General features: G+C 49.2%; 2 protein-coding genes and 1 long non-coding RNA gene across 6 annotated transcripts; 1 reads left to right on the forward strand and 2 right to left on the reverse strand.

Annotated features, from left to right (window-relative positions):
• Positions 1–8,190: 8,190 nt before the first annotated feature.
• On the reverse strand, positions 8,191–10,557 carry LOC116078091. The gene is made up of 2 exons (XR_004113418.1): positions 9,351–10,557; positions 8,191–9,258 (listed from the first exon to the last, which is right to left on the reverse strand). It is a non-coding gene; the product is annotated as an uncharacterized LOC116078091 (long non-coding RNA).
• Positions 10,340–12,854, forward strand: Slc16a11 (solute carrier family 16 member 11). 4 transcript variants are annotated; one of them, XM_031353053.1, is made up of 6 exons: positions 10,340–10,370; positions 10,534–10,705; positions 10,806–11,152; positions 11,399–11,542; positions 11,719–12,486; positions 12,574–12,854. In XM_031353053.1, the coding sequence occupies exons 3-6, from the start codon at positions 10,951–10,953 to the stop codon at positions 12,801–12,803; spliced, it is 1,344 nt and encodes a 447-aa protein (XP_031208913.1). In that variant the 5' UTR covers positions 10,340–10,370; positions 10,534–10,705; positions 10,806–10,950; the 3' UTR covers positions 12,804–12,854. The 4 variants fall into 4 exon arrangements, with proteins under 4 accessions (XP_031208913.1, XP_031208915.1, XP_031208912.1 ...); XM_031353055.1 differs by having other exon boundaries at positions 10,945–11,152; XM_031353052.1 differs by having other exon boundaries at positions 10,534–11,152.
• A 100-nt stretch (positions 12,855–12,954) lies between these two features.
• Slc16a13 (solute carrier family 16 member 13) lies at positions 12,955–17,510 on the reverse strand. Its single transcript, XM_031353056.1, has 4 exons — positions 16,982–17,510; positions 16,698–16,841; positions 15,045–15,782; positions 12,955–14,396 (listed from the first exon to the last, which is right to left on the reverse strand). Exons 1-4 carry the CDS (start codon positions 17,178–17,180, stop codon positions 14,191–14,193), a joined length of 1,287 nt encoding a protein of 428 aa, XP_031208916.1. The 5' UTR covers positions 17,181–17,510; the 3' UTR covers positions 12,955–14,190.
• Between the last annotated feature and the right edge of the window lie 1,517 nt (positions 17,511–19,027).

Genomic DNA, 19,027 nt, shown 5'->3' on the forward strand with positions numbered 1-19,027 from the left:
TGAGAACCACTGCCATAAGCAGATTTGGTGTAGGTGTGGTCTGGGGGGACTTCCTGGAGGAGTCCTTCTGCTCAATCTAGGGGTTTGTTGCCCTTAATGGCAGGGTGCCAGGGCAAACAAAAGCTTGGAACAATTGCGTACCTCTTCCTGGAGTGTGTTCTTCTTCTCAAAATGAGGAGACAAGGTGTAAGCATTAGTTTCTTATGAATATTCGTCAAAGTAAAATGTAAAATACTCAGAATTTTCAAGTTAAACACAACACTGAGAGCTTTCTCAGGAGTAAAAGCCTGTTCTCTATATTCTCCGGTCCTCTTTGACTGTGGCATGACTGTCTTTCCAGTGTCCAGCTTGCCATTTTAGTGACTCCTCCTTCCATGGAAACTAAGGGGAAAAGTCTCCCGGAAGACGTTTACCGTCTCTTGTGTGGCCTCGAGGCCTTTCAGGCAGGACGCTGTCTTCAGATTGTCCTACACCGTTGCCCTACGCAGGAACTGTCTACAGGCTCTGTAAACAAGAAACAACATGCCAAAGTTTTCAACAAGTGCCATTCACCTGGAATGTCCCCTACCAACACATTCATCTGGCAAACTCCTACTCGCCCTTCAAGGCCTGGCTTAAGGGATCCTCTTCTAGAGAGCCTGCAAACAGGTCCGGTCTTCGAGACACGGTTTCTCTGTGTAGCCCTGGCTGTCCTGGAACTCACTCTGTAGATCAGGCTGGCCTTGAACTTAGAAATCCGCCTGCCTCTGCCTCCCAAGTGCTGGGATGAGATTTCTTTTCTGTGACTATTTCTCTGATTTGATTGTGGGGGCTAGGAAAGGAAAGACATATATTATTCATGCATGTATCCTTATTCCTAAGGCCAGTGATGGTCATGACAAATATCTACCCACATACACACACACACACACACACACATACACACACAGTTTTTCAGGCAGAGCTTTCTATATATAGTCTGTATGACTTTTCCTGGGGAAATGTGAACCTATTCACCCGCAGACAATGCAATGATGATCAAACAAAGAAACCATCTAGCTCGTTAATCGGAAAGTTTAACTGGGGTTACTTACAGGAGCACAGGCAAGCTGTGGGAGACAGCATGGGAGAAAAGCCTCCCTCCCTGGCAGTTATCCACACGTATCCTTGAGGAAGGGTGGGTGCATGAGACTTCCCATGAGTCCCTCAGACTGCACTCACGCTCCCTTGTGAGCCTTATGAACTCTCCCGCCTCCTCACGGGGACATTAGTGGGCTCAGTCATGTGATTGTCTTATGCAGATGGCCACAGGATTCCAAGACAGAAGCAGCCCTGCTATGTCCAGAGGAGACAGCTCTGCAACACTATACCCTTCTCTCCAGCTCTTCATTCTTTCCACTCTCTCTTCCACCATGTTGCCTGAGCCTTGGGAGAGATGATATGGGTGCATGATTACCTTTCCCACTCAAGGCTGATCATTGGTCCACTATACTGCAGTAATATTCATGTATACTTTCCACAGTATGCGTGCAACCCACTCTATAAAAAAAGCTTTCCCAGCCAAGACCAATAAGAGCAGTAACCTGGGGCCGTAACCATAAATGTTTAGAAGGCAGTTTTGACAGGCACGTCATATCCATGTCAGGAAACAAAAGCGATAACTTCTCCGCTAGGGGATTTTTGTCTTATAATACCAAATGTGTGTCCCTTCCTGTACAGTCCCAAACCCAACCAGAAAGCCCTTGGTTACACTCAGAACAGCTGTGCCACTTTTGTGCCCTCGGGTACATCTTCCCCGGCTTGTCACAGCATAGCATGCAGGGTCCATAACCAAGCAAGACGGTGGATGACACTTCTTCAGCAGTCCACACAGCACCCATGACACTTCAAAAGCCACTGAGAAAGCAAGGAGCTCTGAGTTCAATTCCAATCTGAATCTTATAACTAAAGTGTGTGGTGGCTTCAGCATCGGCATCTTTTTTTTTTTTTTAAAGATTTATTTATTATATGTAAGTACACTGTAGCTGTCTTCAGACACCCCAGAAGAGGTCACATCTCATTATGGATGGTTGTGAGACATCATGTGGTTGCTGGGACTTGAACTCAGGACCTTTGGAAGAGCAGTCGGTGCTCTTACCCACTGAGCCATCTCTCCAGCCCCCAGCATCGGCATCTTAAAGCTGAGTGCTGGAATGCTCCCAAAGACAGTGGCAATAGCCAGCCTTGTATAAGGGGCCTCCAGGACATCTCTGACCAACATTTCATAAGATGGAGGCCCATTTCTGACACTGAGGTCTTCATTCCCATAACCTTACAGGGCCTAGGCGGGCCTTTTCCCATCTAGTACCTTAATTCAAAGTCTTTAGCCATTGTTTTTAACTTATAGGCATTGGCTGCTGTAAGATTCTTGTCATCTTCTTGGGCATCACTCATACCTTAGGCAACTTGGTACATTCCAAGTACCAGCACTCTCCTGGCCCTCGCAGCCTGTGTGGACTGCTTCCCATCTTGCTTCTTTAGGTGTGCCCATGGCAATCTCAAACACATGCTCTCTAAACCTGTAAAACATTCCGAGGCTGCTGTCATATAATGAATGAAACCTTTCTGCAAATGGTGGGTAGGATGTACTACAGCCAACCATTTCAAGCAAACGCCAGTTGATCTTGGGATTAGGTAGCGAAAGGGATGCTAGAAAATGTTGGCGAAGTCCAAGAAAGCATAAAACTATTCTGTCACCTTGCATCTGCTGTCTCCTCTAGAGATCGATTCAGGCTGTGGTATCATGGATGAGAGGCACGAGCCTGTCTAGGTTTCTAGATCCCATGTTCATTCTCCATAGTCACTCCATTTCTTCACCTTGGGAGCTGGTGCAGTGTCTCCTTGCATCTTCTCATACCAGAAGGGCTCGGTGAGTCTGGATCACACTGTTCTCTTTGGTCTGAGGCAACCAGGAGCAGAGCTGTATGAACCATGGCTTGCTACACATGTTCTGGCTGCTTGGATTTCATGGGTTCTACCATGGCTGCTGCCTTTCTATTGGTCACATCTGCCTGCCAAAGAGCCCAGGGCTTGGTGAGCAACCTCCATCCGTGGAGAAGAACTGTATGTAGCATCCTCTGGTGAGATGATCTCTCACTCCTGGGAATAACGTCTTCTGTCTCACATTTACAGTTCTGCCATTCATTCTTTTATCCCTCGAGGCTCACAAGCACTGACTTTGGCTTTCTGACAGTTTCCTCACCAGGGACTCCAACTCCATAAAAAATCTTGCCACATTTCCTTTCAAGTGACCTGGAAAAGCTCGGTATCTGCTTTTTTCTTTTTTTTTTCTTTCTTTCTTTGTTTTTTTTTTTTGTTTGTTTTTTGTTTTGTTTTGTTTTGTTTTGTTTTGAAACATGGTTTCTCTGTGTAGTCCTGGCTGTTCTGGAACTCACTCTATAGACCAGGTTGGCCTCGAACTCAGAAATCTGCCTGCCTCTGCCTCCCAAGAGCTGGGATTAAAGGCGTGTGCCACCACTGCCTGGCTTTTTTTTTTTTTTTTAAATCTGAATCCTGTATTGCTTGCTTTAGCAGTTTACAGACATGATTTACATGCCAGCAACAATCACTCAGATCCACCAGCACTTCTCCTATCTTGTAAAGAAAATAGCCCACTGCAGAGCTCAACAAAACCACTAAGGGCCTGAGCTTCCGGCTGCATGAACTTGTTTTCTAACTCTTCTGTGCCCACAGCCCCATCAGGTCAGGGAACTTCACCACCAACACCACCTCTCCTACGCCCAGTCCCCTCAGCAATGCTTCCTTCCTCTGTTATCTTCCAGCCCCTGATACTCACAGGGACCGCAGCCAGTAATAACCAAGTGTCCCCAACAGGGCTGATTTCTCCCTTATTTTCTCAGATACACAAGCTTTGAGTCAAGGATGAAGGGGTAGCTGTATTGTTCAGTTTCTTCGATTCCATAGCACTCAGACTGACTCCACCCACCTCCATGTCCCATATTAAGTCTTTTCCAATAACATGGAAGTGGGTCTCTGATTACCATGGTTTTCTGCACTGGACCATTATTTAAGTTTTTTATTCCCTCCTCTCCCCATTGTCAGATTCACTGTCCTGTGGGTTCCAAGTTTTTGGATTTCAGGAGCAGCTATTTAACACAGATTTAATTTGGAGTCTTCTCTTATATGCCTTATATACCCCACCCTAGGAAACAGCAAGTCAATACCTTCTTCCCCCCACATTTCCCATCAATTAAGAGGTCATCAAAAAAGATAGAAACCAAATGTCTTTTTCATGTTCCAATTTCTCCCTTACAGAAGCAAGCTTTTCCCCCACCCTGGGGAGACAGTTGAGCCACAGTTCTATGACTTCCCTCTACCACACATGTTTGTGTGTGTAAGCGTGTGTACATGTGTAGTTAGAGGAGAGCTGTGGGGGTCAGTGCTACGCCACCTCCATTGGGATCTGTGTGTCAAGTTCCACAGACTGAGGCAGTTGACCTCAAAAGGGGGAGGCCTCCTGGAACCAGTGGTGGAACTCTTCACTGGAGAAAAATTATTGAGCCGTAGTTCTCATGACAATACATCTGTTTTGTTTTCTCTTATTCCTTTTCTTGTTTACATGTTCCTGCTATCCTAGGCCAAGATCTTTTTGTTTGTTTGTTTGTTTGTTCGTTCGTTTGTTTTTTGAGACAGGGTTAGGGCAGGATCTTAAGCTAGAAAAATGGGTAAGAAACCATCCCTTGAGATGGGGTCGCTATCGTGACGTTATCCCTGGGAAAACCAATGCTTTACTTTTTTGTTTGTTTGTTTTTTTGTTTTTTGTTTGTTTGTTTTTTTCGAGACAGGTTTCTCTGTGTAGCCCTGGCTGTCCTGGAACTCACTCTGTAGACCAGGCTGGCCTCGAACTCAGAAATACGCCTGCTTCTGCCTCCCCAAGTGCTGGGATTAGAGGTGTGTGCCACCACCACCCGGCTTACTTTTTAAATCACTTAAAAAACTTTCCCAACAATAAAATTTCATATGGCTACATGTGTGTCATCGGTGGTGGGGTTTGGTATATGGAAAAAAAAAGGCCTTAATTAGAAAGAATTAAAATTGTTTAAATTTATGTGAAGATTTATTTAAAAAATCAGGCATTAGATGTTAAATAATAATTAACCATATAGGGCTAGAGAGTTAGCTTAGCAGTTAAGTTGACCATACAGATTTATTAACCTGCTCTTGGAAATATGCCACTAGCCTTGGACAACTGCCCCCACTGAATACATCCTTTTAGAATTGTTATATTTTGACTTATATTAATAATGATGTTATCTGTTCTGTTTGTGACTGTTTCACTGGATACAGTTTCTAAGAGATATTTTTGTGCTTTACTGTGCCAAATAATGTTTGTTCGTATTTGTGATTATTACACTGGATACAGTTTCTAAGAGATGTAATGTTTGGGCTTTAATGTATAAAATCCCCTGCTTGAGAGTGGCAAAGTACACTCAGATTCAAACTGCCTCCATGTTTGTTTCTGTTTGTCACCACCGAATCCTTACCCACCTGGCCTCGAGAACCCACATCCCAGGGACCCCACCCCCACCCCCCATACCCGGCTGGGGTGATCCCTGGCAGGTTGGTTTTCTTCTTCTACCATGTGGGTGTAAAAAATCAATCTCAAGTTGTCATGGGTCATGACAAGAGTCTTTATACCCACTGAGCCATCTTTCAGGGCCCTCATGCCTTATTATTCTAGCAAAGGTCACACAACATAGGTTTTCTTATAACCCTGTCCCAGATATGTGGCTTCAGGGGATTGCTGTGTATGCTCCACTCTGTCAGCCATTTGGTTAGGTTGGGAAATGACTCTCATACTTATGAGGCAGGCTCCTTTCACTAAGGAGGTGTGTTATTCTGTACCACACGAGGAGGATGACCATTCTGGGATCCCTTCCACAGACATTCCACCTTGGGATGACAGAGCCTCGGTTGCATAACAGCAACAATCCAACTGCTACTGCAGCAAGCAAGAAAGATACCAAGGTATACTATGCAGGGAGGGACTCGGGGAGAATGCTTACACCGGGATTGCCTCTGAAGGTACTCCACCTTCAGTCTATCTTCAGTTGCGTATCTTATCACCCACCCAAAGTAGGAGACAAGGTAACTGCTTCTCCCAAAGCAGTTGGGTTCCACCGTGCAGTTGTTTGGGTGCCAACTGGTGCATAATTTTCCTGGACAGATGTTTTAAAGAGAAGAGTCTGTTCACTCCAGCTAGAGCACTGAAGACAGTTGAAAGAAATGCCTTCAACCAGGCACGGCGGGGAACACCTCTAACCCAGTACCCCACCCACAGTTTCATCCTTAGGTGGAGCCTTGAGAGTTTAGGGCCAGCCTGGTCTACCATGTAGCAAGTTTCAGGCTAGCCGGAGTTACATGGTAAGACCCTGTTCCAACTTCTCTCCTCTAAAAAAAAAAAAAAAAAAAAAAAAAAAAAAAAAAAAAAAAGTGCCACTGAAATCTAGCTTGGTGAGTCAATGAGTTTAATTGGGATTTCTTACAGAAGCATGACTGAGGAAGAATTCAAGAAAACTTAGGCTTCGTCCTCAGCCCTGTGAAGCCAAACCAAATCCTGAAGGGGTGACAGAGTGACTTATTGACATCTAGGTCAGTAGAGAAGAGTCTTTCTCTACAGCAATTACTCAATGCTTGCATGTTCTTAGGAAGTGGTGAGACCTTTGAGTAGCACACAGACCACCTGTGTGCCTCCAGGTGACTTCCCTGTGCCACACAGACCACCTGTGTGCCTCCAGGTGACTTCCCTGTGTGTCTCCACACAAACTTTGTGAGTCTCCCCAACTGCATAAGGAAATGTTAGTGTACCATCTCACCCAGATAGTCAAAGCTACTCTGATGTCAAGATGGTAGTGGCCATGTCGTCTCTGAAGGACATCATTCCACAATAGTACAGTTGACTTGGAATTATTTATGTAACTCAGGCTGGCCTTGAACCCGTGATCCTCTATCCCAGCTACCTGAGTGCTAGGATTATAGATGTATATTACCACTCTCTAAACATCATATATAAAAGTGAGTAATCCTGAGTCCTCTTTTGGTTTTAGTTTTGGTCAGGATAAGGAAGATATATTGATTCTCCAGCCCTGAATCGTAACTTAAAGTGAGCTTGATCACGGTTTTTTTTTCTTCCATAAGATATCACACCAGTCCACTCCATTGGCAACATTATGCTGATTGAACAAAGTTAGGAGGAAGTAGCAACCACTTGAACTCATTGGTAACACATACACAAATCAGAGGATGGGAAATCAATCCAAACCAAAATTCAAGGGTCTTCTACCTCAGTGAGATTTTTAGTAGGCCAGTGGTGTGGGGCATATAGAGACATTCTTTCTATGGTGACGGATAAGCTTTTGTATTTGACCCCTCTTAGTACAAAGAAAGAAGCATAGTGTTTAGTGGGTGACTTTGGATCCTGGAGACAGCACATTCCTCACTTGGGTGTGTTATGCCAGTCCATATACTGAGTGACTCTGAAAGCTACTAGCTTTGCGTGGGGCCTGGAACAAGAGACGGCTCGTCAGCGGGTCTCCAGGCTGCTCTACCACTTGGGCCGTGAAACCCAGCAGACCTGATGATGGTACTTGAGGTTGGTGGCAGAGAGAGATGCTGTTTGGAATCTCTGTCAGACTCCTGGAGGTGAATCACGGTGGAGGCATGACTCCATCCTCTCCAGACTGCCATTGGCCGGCTACTGGGCCTTAGTGAAAACTAAACATTTGACATTTGATGATGGATTAACTAGGTTATCATGCAGCATGAGCTGGGTTATCATCTGACCTGGGTTATCATCTGACCCACCAAGCCATAAAGCTGAACATGCGCAGCTGCAATCCATTATGGAATGGAAATGGTACGTGTTTGGGCCTGAGCAGGTCCTGAAGACACAAACAGGAACTTGAAGAAGTTGCCCAAATGCCTCTGGTTCCTGCTTCTTGTACAAGGCTTTCTGTCCTCGAGCACACACACACACCTACAGCTGCATGGGGTGTGCCTTATAGTTTGCTGATTGAGAAAGAGAAGACTAGACCCTTGTTTACAGATGTTCTGCATGCTGTGCAGGCACCACCCGAAAGTGCATTCCAGTCTCTGTCTGGGACTAGGGAACCTTAAAGGGCACAGGTGAAGGGAAATCTTCATAGACAGAACTTCTGTTAGTACACATGGTTGTACATTTATTATGGCAGGAGAAAAAGCCAGAGGTGGGATTACATATGGATGCAAAAGGATTGATTACCTTTAATCTCAGCACCAGGTTGATAGCATAAGTTCGAAGTCATCCTTAGCTACCTAGTGATTTGGAGTCAGCCTGGGTTTCATGAGCTCCATTCTTCCCACCACTCCCCCAAAAGAAAAGGAGCCACATTTTCCATTTAATTTTCTTAAAAACATTCATACTTTCTAACCCACGTGATTCTACAAAAACTCACAGGATTGATGTGGTTCCTTGCCCTTGAGTTACTAGAGCAGTTTTGAGTCTGAAATGGCCACCTGGCAAAGGGAAGCACTGCTGTAGAGCCTCGTCCAGTTGCCCTGGGCTACAGTGGTGACCATGAGGGCGATTACGTATCCTATTCAGACACTGTTCTAAGTCTCTTACTTACACATGCATACACCATGACGAATTTAATCCTTACAACAACCCTATCAGGTAACTGTTATTATAACCACTTGAAAAACAAGGAAACAGACAGTTGTTTGCACTCGGATAGCTAAGCGAAAGTCAAGCTGGGTAAATCTTGTTAGGGATCCATTTTTCCAGTGTTCATTACCTTACCTCCATGAGCAACACACATCAACCCTGGCTGTGAGCATGAGGAAGATGAGGAACCTGCCCTTTCACAACCAAGCACCCTTGGCTCTAGATTTCACATTCTGCCAAAGTACACAGCACTGTTTGCTACAACCCAGAAATAGTCTCCTCTCTGGCTGTCTTTCCACTTCACCACAGAGAGAGCCATTCCTTTTGACTGGCTGGGTTCCACTTACAGAGGAGCAGAGTCCTTACCAGCCCTTCTCAAGAAACCAACCGGTTGTTCCTCCCTAGTGGCTGAGTACCTGCAGGCGCCACCACTCCAGTGGCTTCCACGGACAGCTCCTGGCTGGTGAATCCACTGAGGCCTCTTTCCTAAAGTGTATGTGGCAGGGCCTCAAACCTTCATGGTTCTCTGTTCTAGGACGTTTCAGCAGAAAAACCATTTACGCCAAAACCTAGAACTGAGAAAAGGGTAGATTTGCTGATCCCTCGGGGGTAGGAGTGTGGGATGGGAAGGTAGCCTGGCTCGCCTTTAATGGTTGTGAGGCCTTACCAGAACACAATGGTGTGCTGCTGAAAGTGCCTCCACTCTTTAATCCTCAGGTTTCATGACTTCTGAGCTATGTCGCTTCCCTTTCTAGGCAGATACCTTCTCATCAGTTGGGAAACACTGCCATCCTGTGGCTATGGGTGGATATACGCTCCAACCTGCAAATCGCTGAAATCTCAATGGCATTGTTTAATGATTAAACCAAATGAGTCAAATGGCTGGAGTGAAGCAATAGCGACTGCTAATGAAGGATGCTCGTTAAAGTCTTCAAGAAAAACACCTGAATAGTTTATTTCTCCGAATTCTTGTTTCGCTAAAAAAAAGGATCTTGCCTAAGCCTTTAGCGAGGCTGGTGGCAAAGAGCACAGCTATTCCCAGTCACCTCTGGTTTAGAATCTCACGCACTGTGGCTTTGCATGGATTCTGCCCTTTCCATGGCAATTCACGTCAATCTGTCTCCAGGCTATTTCCCTCAACTGTACCAGTCTCTGTGTCACTCCTAGGTCTGTTCTTCCCGCATCCTCCCACGACAGGATAAACCTAAATTCAAATATTTCCAAATATGTCCACTTTTTTTTTTTTTTTTTTTTTTTTTTAAAGCTGAATGGTTTGGGGTGGATTTCCTAACCTTTTTAAGGCTCAGCTATTCCATTTGTAAAATGGAGATAGTGCGGTCTTCATAGGGATATCGTAAAGATGAAATGGCAAAGTATGCAAAGACTGCCTGGAACATCCTAGGTGTTGGTACTGAGGAGTCTCCTTCCTTTCCAGTGACGGCATGCTGGTATTGTCCATTGGAGGCCAGTGATTTGATGTCGGAGCTTTACAGGGTCCTCAGCAACAAATCCGAGAATCCAAGAACTCATTTAGGTTTTGGAGACCACCGCTATTTTTTACGCGTGGGCAGTCGGCCGAGCAAGGATTGCAACCCGGCTCTTCTTTCGTGCGCAGCCGACGGCAGGTGCGTGGGTGTGAACCCCGCGGCGCCGAGAGGCGCGGGGAGAGGCGGGGCGCGGCCACCAGGTACACTCATTCCTCGCGGTTCCCTATCCAGGGCTGGGGGTTGTGTGTGGATAATTCAATCCTCGTGGGACTCGGCGTCAGGCCTCAGCCAGGCCTGGGTGGATTGGCTGTCTCTCCTTCCCCCGCCCTCGGTACTCACCCCCACCCCCACCCCGTGTCCCAGGTGGCTCGGGCCCCTGTGGTGATCTCTGTTTACCGGAGAGAGCGGTCCAAGTTGGGCTCCATCTCCGCGCTGGCTAGCTGCTCCGCAGAACCCTGCCTGCCGGAAAGTGCGGAGAAAATCCGGCCGAACCCACCTTCGCCCTTTCCCTACCCCCAACGCGGGGAGAGGTCGGGTAAGAGAAAGAGGATTTGGGAAGGATGAGCCTCTGGCCTGGGAGATCCTGCTGCCCCCCATCCCAGGACCTCACGCGCACCCAGGACTTCTATCCCTAGGCCTGGTTCCCGCGCCCATGCTCCGGGCGACGTGCCCACCCTGGGCGAGCAGCCCGAGGCTGGATCTCAGGGACGTCAGCTCCCTAGCGGAGGCCCAGGCGTGGAGACTTGATTCACAGGTGTTTCCCCACCCCAGCAGACGGCGATGACCCCCAAGCCGGCCGGACCCCCGGACGGGGGCTGGGGCTGGGTGGTGGCGGCCGCAGCATTCGCCGTGAACGGGCTCTCCTACGGGCTCTTACGCTCCCTGGGCCTTGCCCTCCCCGACCTCGCGGAGCACTTTGAACGAAGCGCCCAGGACACTGCGTGGGTCAGCGCCCTGGCCTTGGCCGTGCAGCAGGCAGCCAGTGAGGGGGGGCCCCCCGAGGTGGGAGGCGGGCATCGGGTGGAGAGGCCGTGGATGTAGTGATGGGAGACAGCAGACTTGATTACCAGACAACCTGAGAGCTACTGGTGGAACCAAGTTCTAGAAGAGTGTGGGTCTTGAGGTCAAAGGGAGGAGTTAACCAGGCCAGGCAAAACAGCCAATGAGAAATGTTGCGGATAGTTTGGGGGTCCCGGGGCATGTCTTCGTTGACTCCGCCCCCTTCTAGGCCCAGTGGGCAGCGCCCTGAGCACTCGCTGGGGGGCACGCCCCGTGGTGATGGTTGGGGGAGTCCTAACCTCGCTTGGCTTGGTCTTCTCGGCTTTCGCCCGAAGCCTCCTGCATCTCTACCTCGGCCTGGGCCTCCTCGCTGGTAAGAAGAATGGGGTGGGTGTCCATATGCTTAAGGGGTGATAATGGGGACAGGAACTTATAGGGTAGGGGACTGTATAAGGACTGTGTGTGTGTGTGTCCGCGTGCGCATGCAGGGGAGAAGCGGGGCTAAGGAATGCCATACCTGTACTCTCATCCTGCCCTATCCATTTGCAGGCTCTGGCTGGGCCCTGGTGTTCGCCCCAGCCCTGGGTACCCTCTCTCGGTACTTCTCCCGCCGTCGGGTCTTGGCGGTAGGGTTGGCGCTCACCGGTAATGGGGCATCCTCGCTGCTCCTGGCACCTGCCTTGCAGTTCCTCCTTGACACTTTCGGCTGGCGGGGTGCCTTGCTCCTCCTTGGCGCTGTCACCCTTCACCTCACACCCTGTGGCGCCTTGCTACGACCTTTAGCTCTCTCTGGTGACCCGCTGGCCCCACCTCGCACCCCGCTAGCTGCCCTCGGCCTAGGTCTGTTCAAGCGCCGGGCCTTTTCAGTCTTCGCTTTGGGCACCGCCTTGATCGGGGGTGGATACTTCGTCCCCTACGTGCATTTGGGTCCTCACGCTTTAGATCAGGGCATGGGTGGTTACGGGGCAGCGTTGGTGGTGGCTGTCGCTGCAGTGGGAGATGCCTGTGCCCGATTGGTCAGTGGATGGCTGGCAGACCAGGGCTGGGTGCCCCTTCCACGTCTTCTGGTGGTGTTTGGGTCTCTGACTGGATTAGGGGTACTGGCGGTGGGACTAGTGCCCACTGTGGGGTCGGAGGAGGGTTGGGGGGCTCCTCTGCTAACCGCTGCTGGGGCCTATGGCCTGAGCGCCGGGAGTTATGCCCCACTGGTTTTTGGTGTGCTCCCGGGGCTGGTGGGCATTGGAGGTGTGGTGCAGGCCACAGGACTGGTGATGATGCTGATGAGCCTCGGGGGACTCCTGGGCCCTCCTCTGTCAGGTAAGGGCTGAGCCTGCAGATTCGCTCAATACTTGTCTTCTGCCCCTGGGATGCCAGGCTTCTAAATTCCTTTACCCCTCTTCTCAGGCTTCCTAAGGGATAAGACGGGAGACTTCAGTGCCTCTTTCCTGGTGTGCAGCTCTTTCATCCTCTCTGGCAGCTTCATCTACATGGGGCTGCCGAGAGCCCTCCCCTCCTGCCGTCCAGCCTCACCTCCAGCAACCCCTCCACCTGAGAGAGGGGAGCTGCTCCCAGTTCCACAAGTCTCCCTGCTCTCTGCGGGGGGCGCTGGCTCCATCCGGGATACGACTTGTTGATCCTTTTTTTGGTTGTCCCCTTCCCTAATAAAGAATTTTTATCTTACCCTATTGAGAGCTCCATTAGCCAATCCAGGACCCCAAGAATCTCTACTTAAGATATCTCATAACACTAGCTGAAAGCAGCAGGGTCCCAGCAGTCCTGGCGGTGAGGAGTGATGTCTGTCCGGTTTTTATTTGTCCAAATCCTTACCTTGAGAGGGTCTTTGAGAAATTGTCAGCTACTCAGTTCCAGTTTGTTAGGGGCACATCTAAACCTTCTGTTTGAACTTCTAAAATTTATTTTTATTTATGTGTGTTTGTGGAGGACAAATCTCTTAGAGCTGGACTTACAGGCAGTTGTGAACTGCTGGGTGTAGGCACCAGGACCCAAATAGATCAGCAAGAAGAGCAGCAAGTACTCTTAGATACTGAGCTCTCTCTTCAGACCTACCTTTAAAAAGATTTTTATCCCTTATGTATGTGCGTTTGTGTGAATGTATACCGTGTGTGTGTGGGGGGGGGTGCCCATGGATACCAGAAGAGGATATTGGATCCTCTGGATTATAGTTGTGAACCACTTAGTGTGGGTGCTCTGGCATACTGGAAGAGCAGGAAGTGCTCGTAACTGAGCTTCCTTTCTAGCTCTCAAACCTCCTTACTTTTTTCTTGCATTTTGATCGACCTTCATTAGCCTAGGAGGAACAGAAATCCATCTGGGTATGGTTGTGTGCACCTGCCATCCTAGTGCTTGGGAGAAGGCCAGTTCTCAAGTTCAAGAGCAGCCTGGGCTACACGGTGAGGCTGTCTCAAAAGTATAAGGCTCTTATGTCACACATGGGCTTTATCAGTTCCAGTTTCTGCTCCCAAGCTACCTTCTTCCATGCATATGCCTTTCTCTTAAAAAAATTCCCCCTGTGTCACCAGAATAGTGGAGAAGAGGGCGATAAGTGGACGGGAGGGAGTAACCCTGGATCACCAGGGATCACGGTCATCTCCACTCCTTTGCTCAGCCATGGCCCTGTTAGCTGCCCCAAGCACCTGGTTCCCAGCTCTTTTTGAGGTTAAAATTATTGTCCAGTTTCCTTATTTGTTCTATATACCAGGGACTTCAGATATCACATAGGAAAACATGAGAAGACTCTTGGCCTTTGATTTTCAGATTTGATTCAGAACTCAGTGGAGTGAGATCTCCTGGAGCCTTAAGAAAAGCTCTTGTGAGCAAAGGTGATAGGTGAGTCCTCAGCAAAATACAAATGGTTGGCACATAAATTGTAGAAACCCTGGGCCTGCTCTGGAGGAGACAGATCAAGAATCCTAAGGCACTGTGCTTCTGTGGATGCCTTGATGAGGCCAAAGACCTGACACTGCCAAGCCCTGTTTCCATGACCACTGCTCTCGGTGGAGTTTAGTCCTCTCCCATCACCTCCTCTTTGGGCAGGGGAATTTTGGTATCCGGTGCGTCTATCACAAGGTCCTGGGGTCTGGAGGTAGAAACTGAGATGCAGGAGAAGAATTGGGGCAGGGTGATAAGAACTCCACCTCCTGCAAGTAGGAAGGCCCCGGCCACCACAAAAGAAGCCGTGTAGTTGCCTGTCACATCCCGGAGGTAGCCTGGATCCAAGAGAGAAAAAGAAACATACATGGTGATCTGCACACTGGGGCTAACGGCCTAGACCCATTTGTGGACAAAGGAAAATCCATTGTCTTGGAAGAGATGGAACTCCCAAGGTAGGACTGGATGAATATGAGACTGGAGTATCTTAAACAGCCTCAAAAGGTCATTTTGGCTGTTACTCTCCTGTAGAAAGGATTCCCAACCAGTCTGTATGTGTTGGTGAGCCATAGGAAGTCAAGCATATCTGTGTGTTTGTTCTGGCAGCAGTGGCCCTTTTAAGCCTTCAGTTAATAGTTAAGAGGAAGATGTTAAAGATCGGAAGGTTCTGGAATCCTAAGCACAGAGAACTTTAACCAGATGTTTCAGACATTTGGGCAGGGGCCTACTGGGCCAAAGGAAAAGAAAAGACGCTGACAAGTTAGGCCAAGCCAGGTCTTCTGAAAACCAAGCTTGCAGTTTCACTCTTGTCTTCCCACTCCGACCTTCTTAGACCCAAGATCTGTCCTCATGTGAACCCACTTCAGGACTGTTGTGATTGGCTATGCAGGCTGTACACTGTTTACATACTAGAGGACACTATTAACACTTCCCTCAACTGTACAACATGACATCCCCAGCCCGGTTGGCAACCCCATTTCTCTTACCTGATAGAGGAGCCCCCAGCAGGCCCCCGATACTCTCTATCATCTGCACCAGTCCCAGACCACAGTAAATCCTTCCAGTCCCCACCAGTTCAGGAAGCACGGAGAAGGCCACTGGGGTCAGGGCTCCTGATGTGAAGCCATAGGCCACAGCCAGAACCACCAGGGTTGTGGAAGCCTGAGCAACAGGGAACAGGGCTAGTGACACCCCAGTCAGGGTGGTCCAAAGCATCAGAAGTCTTGCCACGGGCCCTGGGACTGCATCTCCCAGCCAACCAGATGCCACACGCCCCACAAGGTCAGAAATAGCAGCCACTGAAAGTAGGAAGGCCGCAGGCAGCGGGTCCCAGCCCAGATCCTGCAGATGGGCCACCAGGTGGACGTAGGGAATGAAGTAGCCAGTGTTGATCAGGGTGAGGGCAACAGTGTATCGGAGGAAGGGGCCATGATGGAAGAGGGAGGTGATCTGGGCCCCAGGGCCACCCACAGCAGTGTCTTCCGTCAGGGAGAGTGGGCGGAGGAGAGCACCACAGGCCATCAGGTGTAGGGAGAGGGCAGACACTAGTAAGAGAGCTCCCCTCCAAGCATAGTTGTTGATCAGCCACTGGAAGAGGGGGGCAAATGCAAAAGAGGAGATGCCCACTCCAGTCAGGGCCAGCCCCATGGCCAGAGATCGACGCTGAGAGAAGTAACGGGAGAGGCAGGCCAGAGTCGGAGTGAAGGTCAGGGCCCAGCCCGAGCCTGTCAAAAGGAAAACAAGTCGGGAGGCTGTAAGGGCTTTGGAGAGGCTCAGAACACCCAGTAATTCCAACACTACCTTGTAGCAAACAAGCCCCTGCTCTGCACTCCCACAAACCTGGGTATTCATAGTGCTGGCTTTAACACTTTCTAGCTGTGTGACTTTGTATGTTCGGCTTACTCTCCCAGGCTCTACCACCTCATCTGCAAAATGGGGTTGACACACTGTATGACAGTGGTTACCGACCTTCCTAATGTTTTGACTCTTCAGTACAGTTCCTCCTGTCATGGTGACCCCCAACCATAAGATTATTTTCATTACTACTTCCTAACTGTATTTTTGCTACTGTTATGAATTGTAATGTAAATATCTGATGCCAGGGTATCTGCTATGCGACCCCCATGAAGGGATCGTTCGACCGTCCCAAAGGGATCGCTACCTCCATGTTGAGAACCGCTGCTCTATGGGATCTGGAAAGACAAAAGATAGTGTTTCTAAAGTAACTAACACAATACTTTGGAATTAGAGCCCCATATGTACTGTTTCTGGCTACATTAATCTTCCGTTACCCAGGTGTGTTTAAGCATCGATAAGCACTGAAAGTTTCATCATCATCATTATTATTATTATTATTATTATTATTATTATTATTATATATTTTTTTTAAGTAAGCAATGATATCTATTTCAGTCGCTACCTAGCACAATCTTAAAGCCATTCTCCCTTCTACACTCCAGTCGGATGGGTTTGGGCTTGTGTTTTCAGGATTATCTCTGACTTAGTCATTCAGTTTAAGAATTCCCTTCAGGGCATATAGGTTCTCCCTAAGCCTTTTTGGAAAGAGGTGGAAGAAGGTGAAGAAAACCCAGAGGCTTAAGATCCAGGCCTTGGACTTCTGCCCTTGCCCAGGGTCTCACCTGACAGCAGCCCAATACTCAGGTATAGGTGGGTCAAGGAGGTAGCAAATGAAGCAAGCAGCATCCCCAGCGCAGCCAAGATGCCCCCAGTCATCACCACAGGCCTGGGGCCCAACTTCGTGCTCAGGGCACTGCCTATTGGGCCTGGGGAATTGGAATGGGTTCTGCGAGGTGGTCTCCGCCATCCTCCCTCAGCATCCTCCCGACCCTTTCCCCTTTCTGGTCCCCAAATTCCCTCTTTTCTCCAAGGATGGCAGGCCACCGCACCCGGACGCAGCACTCACTCCCAAACTGCTGCACCGCGATCCCTATGGAAGCGATCCAGGATACTCTGGCTGCCTGCTCCTCAAACGCCGCCACAAATTCCACGAAGAAGACACCGAAAGAACGGAGCACCCCAAACACGAGCGCCGACTGGAAGAACGCTGAGAGCACCACCATCCATCCCCAGCCCCCGTCGGGGGGCTCAGCCCTGCGCACCATTCCGGAAGGAACAAAGGGACAGCTCCTAAGAGCCCCTGCCTGATCAGGGCTTTAAGCCGCTCCCTTTGGCCCTCCCACCTACCCTGCAGGACGCTCAGCACTAAGCTGGGGCTGGTAGCTAGGAAGTTACTGATAAAGCTTGTGGCGCCTGCGCCTTTCCCCAAGGGGAGGGAGGCCTATAAACCGGGACCTGCCACCGACACAGGGCCGGGTTAAGCCCGCAGCCGAGATCCAGACTCCAGCCAGATGATTTCTTTAGAGGCCAGGAAGAAAACCGGGTTCGGGCTACAACCCTAACAAGAGGTAGTCTGGTTGTGGATTATGTTATCTTTGAAGATTCAACACCTGCCTAAGTGGGCCAACATCCAACACTTGGCTCGCCAATTAGGATGCAGGTCTCTAGAGCAAGGGGTGGGTCCAGAGGGTCTGGGCGGAGTTTACAGCATTGCTCGGAACCTGCAGTAAGAGAGGGGCGCATGCGTAGGGAGGGGCATGAGGAAGATAGGTCCCACGTGACAAGGGACCTACCGCGAGGGTTCTGCGGGTGCTGGGTCAATCACATTTCAGACTTGCATCAAAGGGCTGGTTGTGGAGAAACTGGTCCTGGCCAGGCAGAAACTCACTTGCTTAGTGAGGGATCCACGAATTGCCAGGCAGCGTGGGTACGAAGGGATAGGTTATGAGGTAAGAGTCAAACTGAGAGAGCACCTGGGGCGACTAGAAAAGCCCTGAAAATTCTAGACGGCTGAGTCGAGGGGGGACGAGGAAGAGGGAGGACAGGAAAGCACATTCTAGCTGCCCCGGAGGCAGAGGCAAGCTCATGCTTAACGTGGGCAATTTAGCTAGACCCTGTCTCAATTTTCAAAAATCATAATAATAATTAAAAGGGGTTTACAGGCCCTGTTGAACAGAAGGTTCAATTCCCAGCATTGCTGTTATAAAGGGGAGAGGCGGAGAACGAGGACGGGTGACATGTTGGAGTCCTGGCATTCGTTTCTGTAATGAGAATTCTTTTCCTGCCGTTTCTGACCCCACTAGCAGGAAACTTGCAGGTCACTGAGACCAAAAATAACTGGGGAGAGGAAGGGAGGCTGTCACCATCCGAGTCCCCCGTTACCACCTACTTTTCCCTCAGCGCTGCTGGAAACTTTCTCTTAGCCTTCTAATACTGGCCATTTCCTAACCAGTTGTTTTTGTTTTGGGTTTTTGGGTCTTATGCTGAACTACTTAAGAGAGACCAGCCATGATGCTGGCCACTGGAACAATCAGCCTCTTATCTAACCAGGGCTCCAGCAGGCACTGCCCCTTCACCTCGTTAGAGCAATAACTTGGGCTTTCCTCTTATTCTACCTCAGGCTCCCCAGGACTCTGACCTTGAAACCTTGGGCTCAGAATTCATATACAGACCAGTGGGGAAAGAGGCAAACAAGAGGGGGATGGGCTAAGGAGCTATGCTTTTAAGAAATCATACTGTAGGAGCTGGAGAGAGGGCTCAGCAGTGAAAGGCACTTGCTGTTCTTTCAGAGGAACAGGGAGGGCTCAGGCCTAGTCAGCTCCCACACTGTAACTCCTATTCCAGGGGATCTGACACTCTCTTCTGGCCTCCACAGGCACTGTACCCACCGGAGTCACTTAAATACACGTAGGCAAAATGCTACACATAAACATAAGTATATAAATCAAGTTTGATTGCACTGGCCTGTCTGCAGCCCCAGCTATTTAAGAGACTGGGGTAAGAGGGTAGCAAGCTTAAGGCATGCCGGGACTTCAGACTGAAGTAAAGGCTAACCTGGGCAATTTAGTGAGATCCTATCTTAAGGAAATAAATGGTGAACTTGGCATGCTCC

This window comes from Mastomys coucha, unplaced genomic scaffold (genome assembly GCF_008632895.1).
Source record: "Mastomys coucha isolate ucsf_1 unplaced genomic scaffold, UCSF_Mcou_1 pScaffold5, whole genome shotgun sequence".
Taxonomy (NCBI): domain Eukaryota; kingdom Metazoa; phylum Chordata; class Mammalia; order Rodentia; family Muridae; genus Mastomys; species Mastomys coucha.

What these genes read in the sequence shown, in the direction of transcription:
- Slc16a11 (XM_031353052.1), top strand. Translation starts at nt 10,951, where the DNA reads ATGACCCCCAAGCCGGCCGGACCCCCGGACGGGGGCTGGGGCTGGGTG. An exon ending in GGCCGTGCAGCAGGCAGCCA is followed by an intron (nt 11,153 to 11,398) that starts GTGAGGGGGGGC and finishes GCCCCCTTCTAG; the next exon opens with GCCCAGTGGGCAGCGCCCTG. An exon ending in CCTGGGCCCTCCTCTGTCAG is followed by an intron (nt 12,487 to 12,573) that starts GTAAGGGCTGAG and finishes CCCTCTTCTCAG; the next exon opens with GCTTCCTAAGGGATAAGACG.
- Slc16a13 (XM_031353056.1), bottom strand. Translation starts at nt 17,180, where the DNA reads ATGGTGCGCAGGGCTGAGCCCCCCGACGGGGGCTGGGGATGGATGGTG. An exon ending in CGCGGTGCAGCAGTTTGGGA is followed by an intron (nt 16,842 to 16,981) that starts GTGAGTGCTGCG and finishes CCAATTCCCCAG; the next exon opens with GCCCAATAGGCAGTGCCCTG. An exon ending in GAGTATTGGGCTGCTGTCAG is followed by an intron (nt 15,783 to 16,697) that starts GTGAGACCCTGG and finishes TCCTTTTGACAG; the next exon opens with GCTCGGGCTGGGCCCTGACC.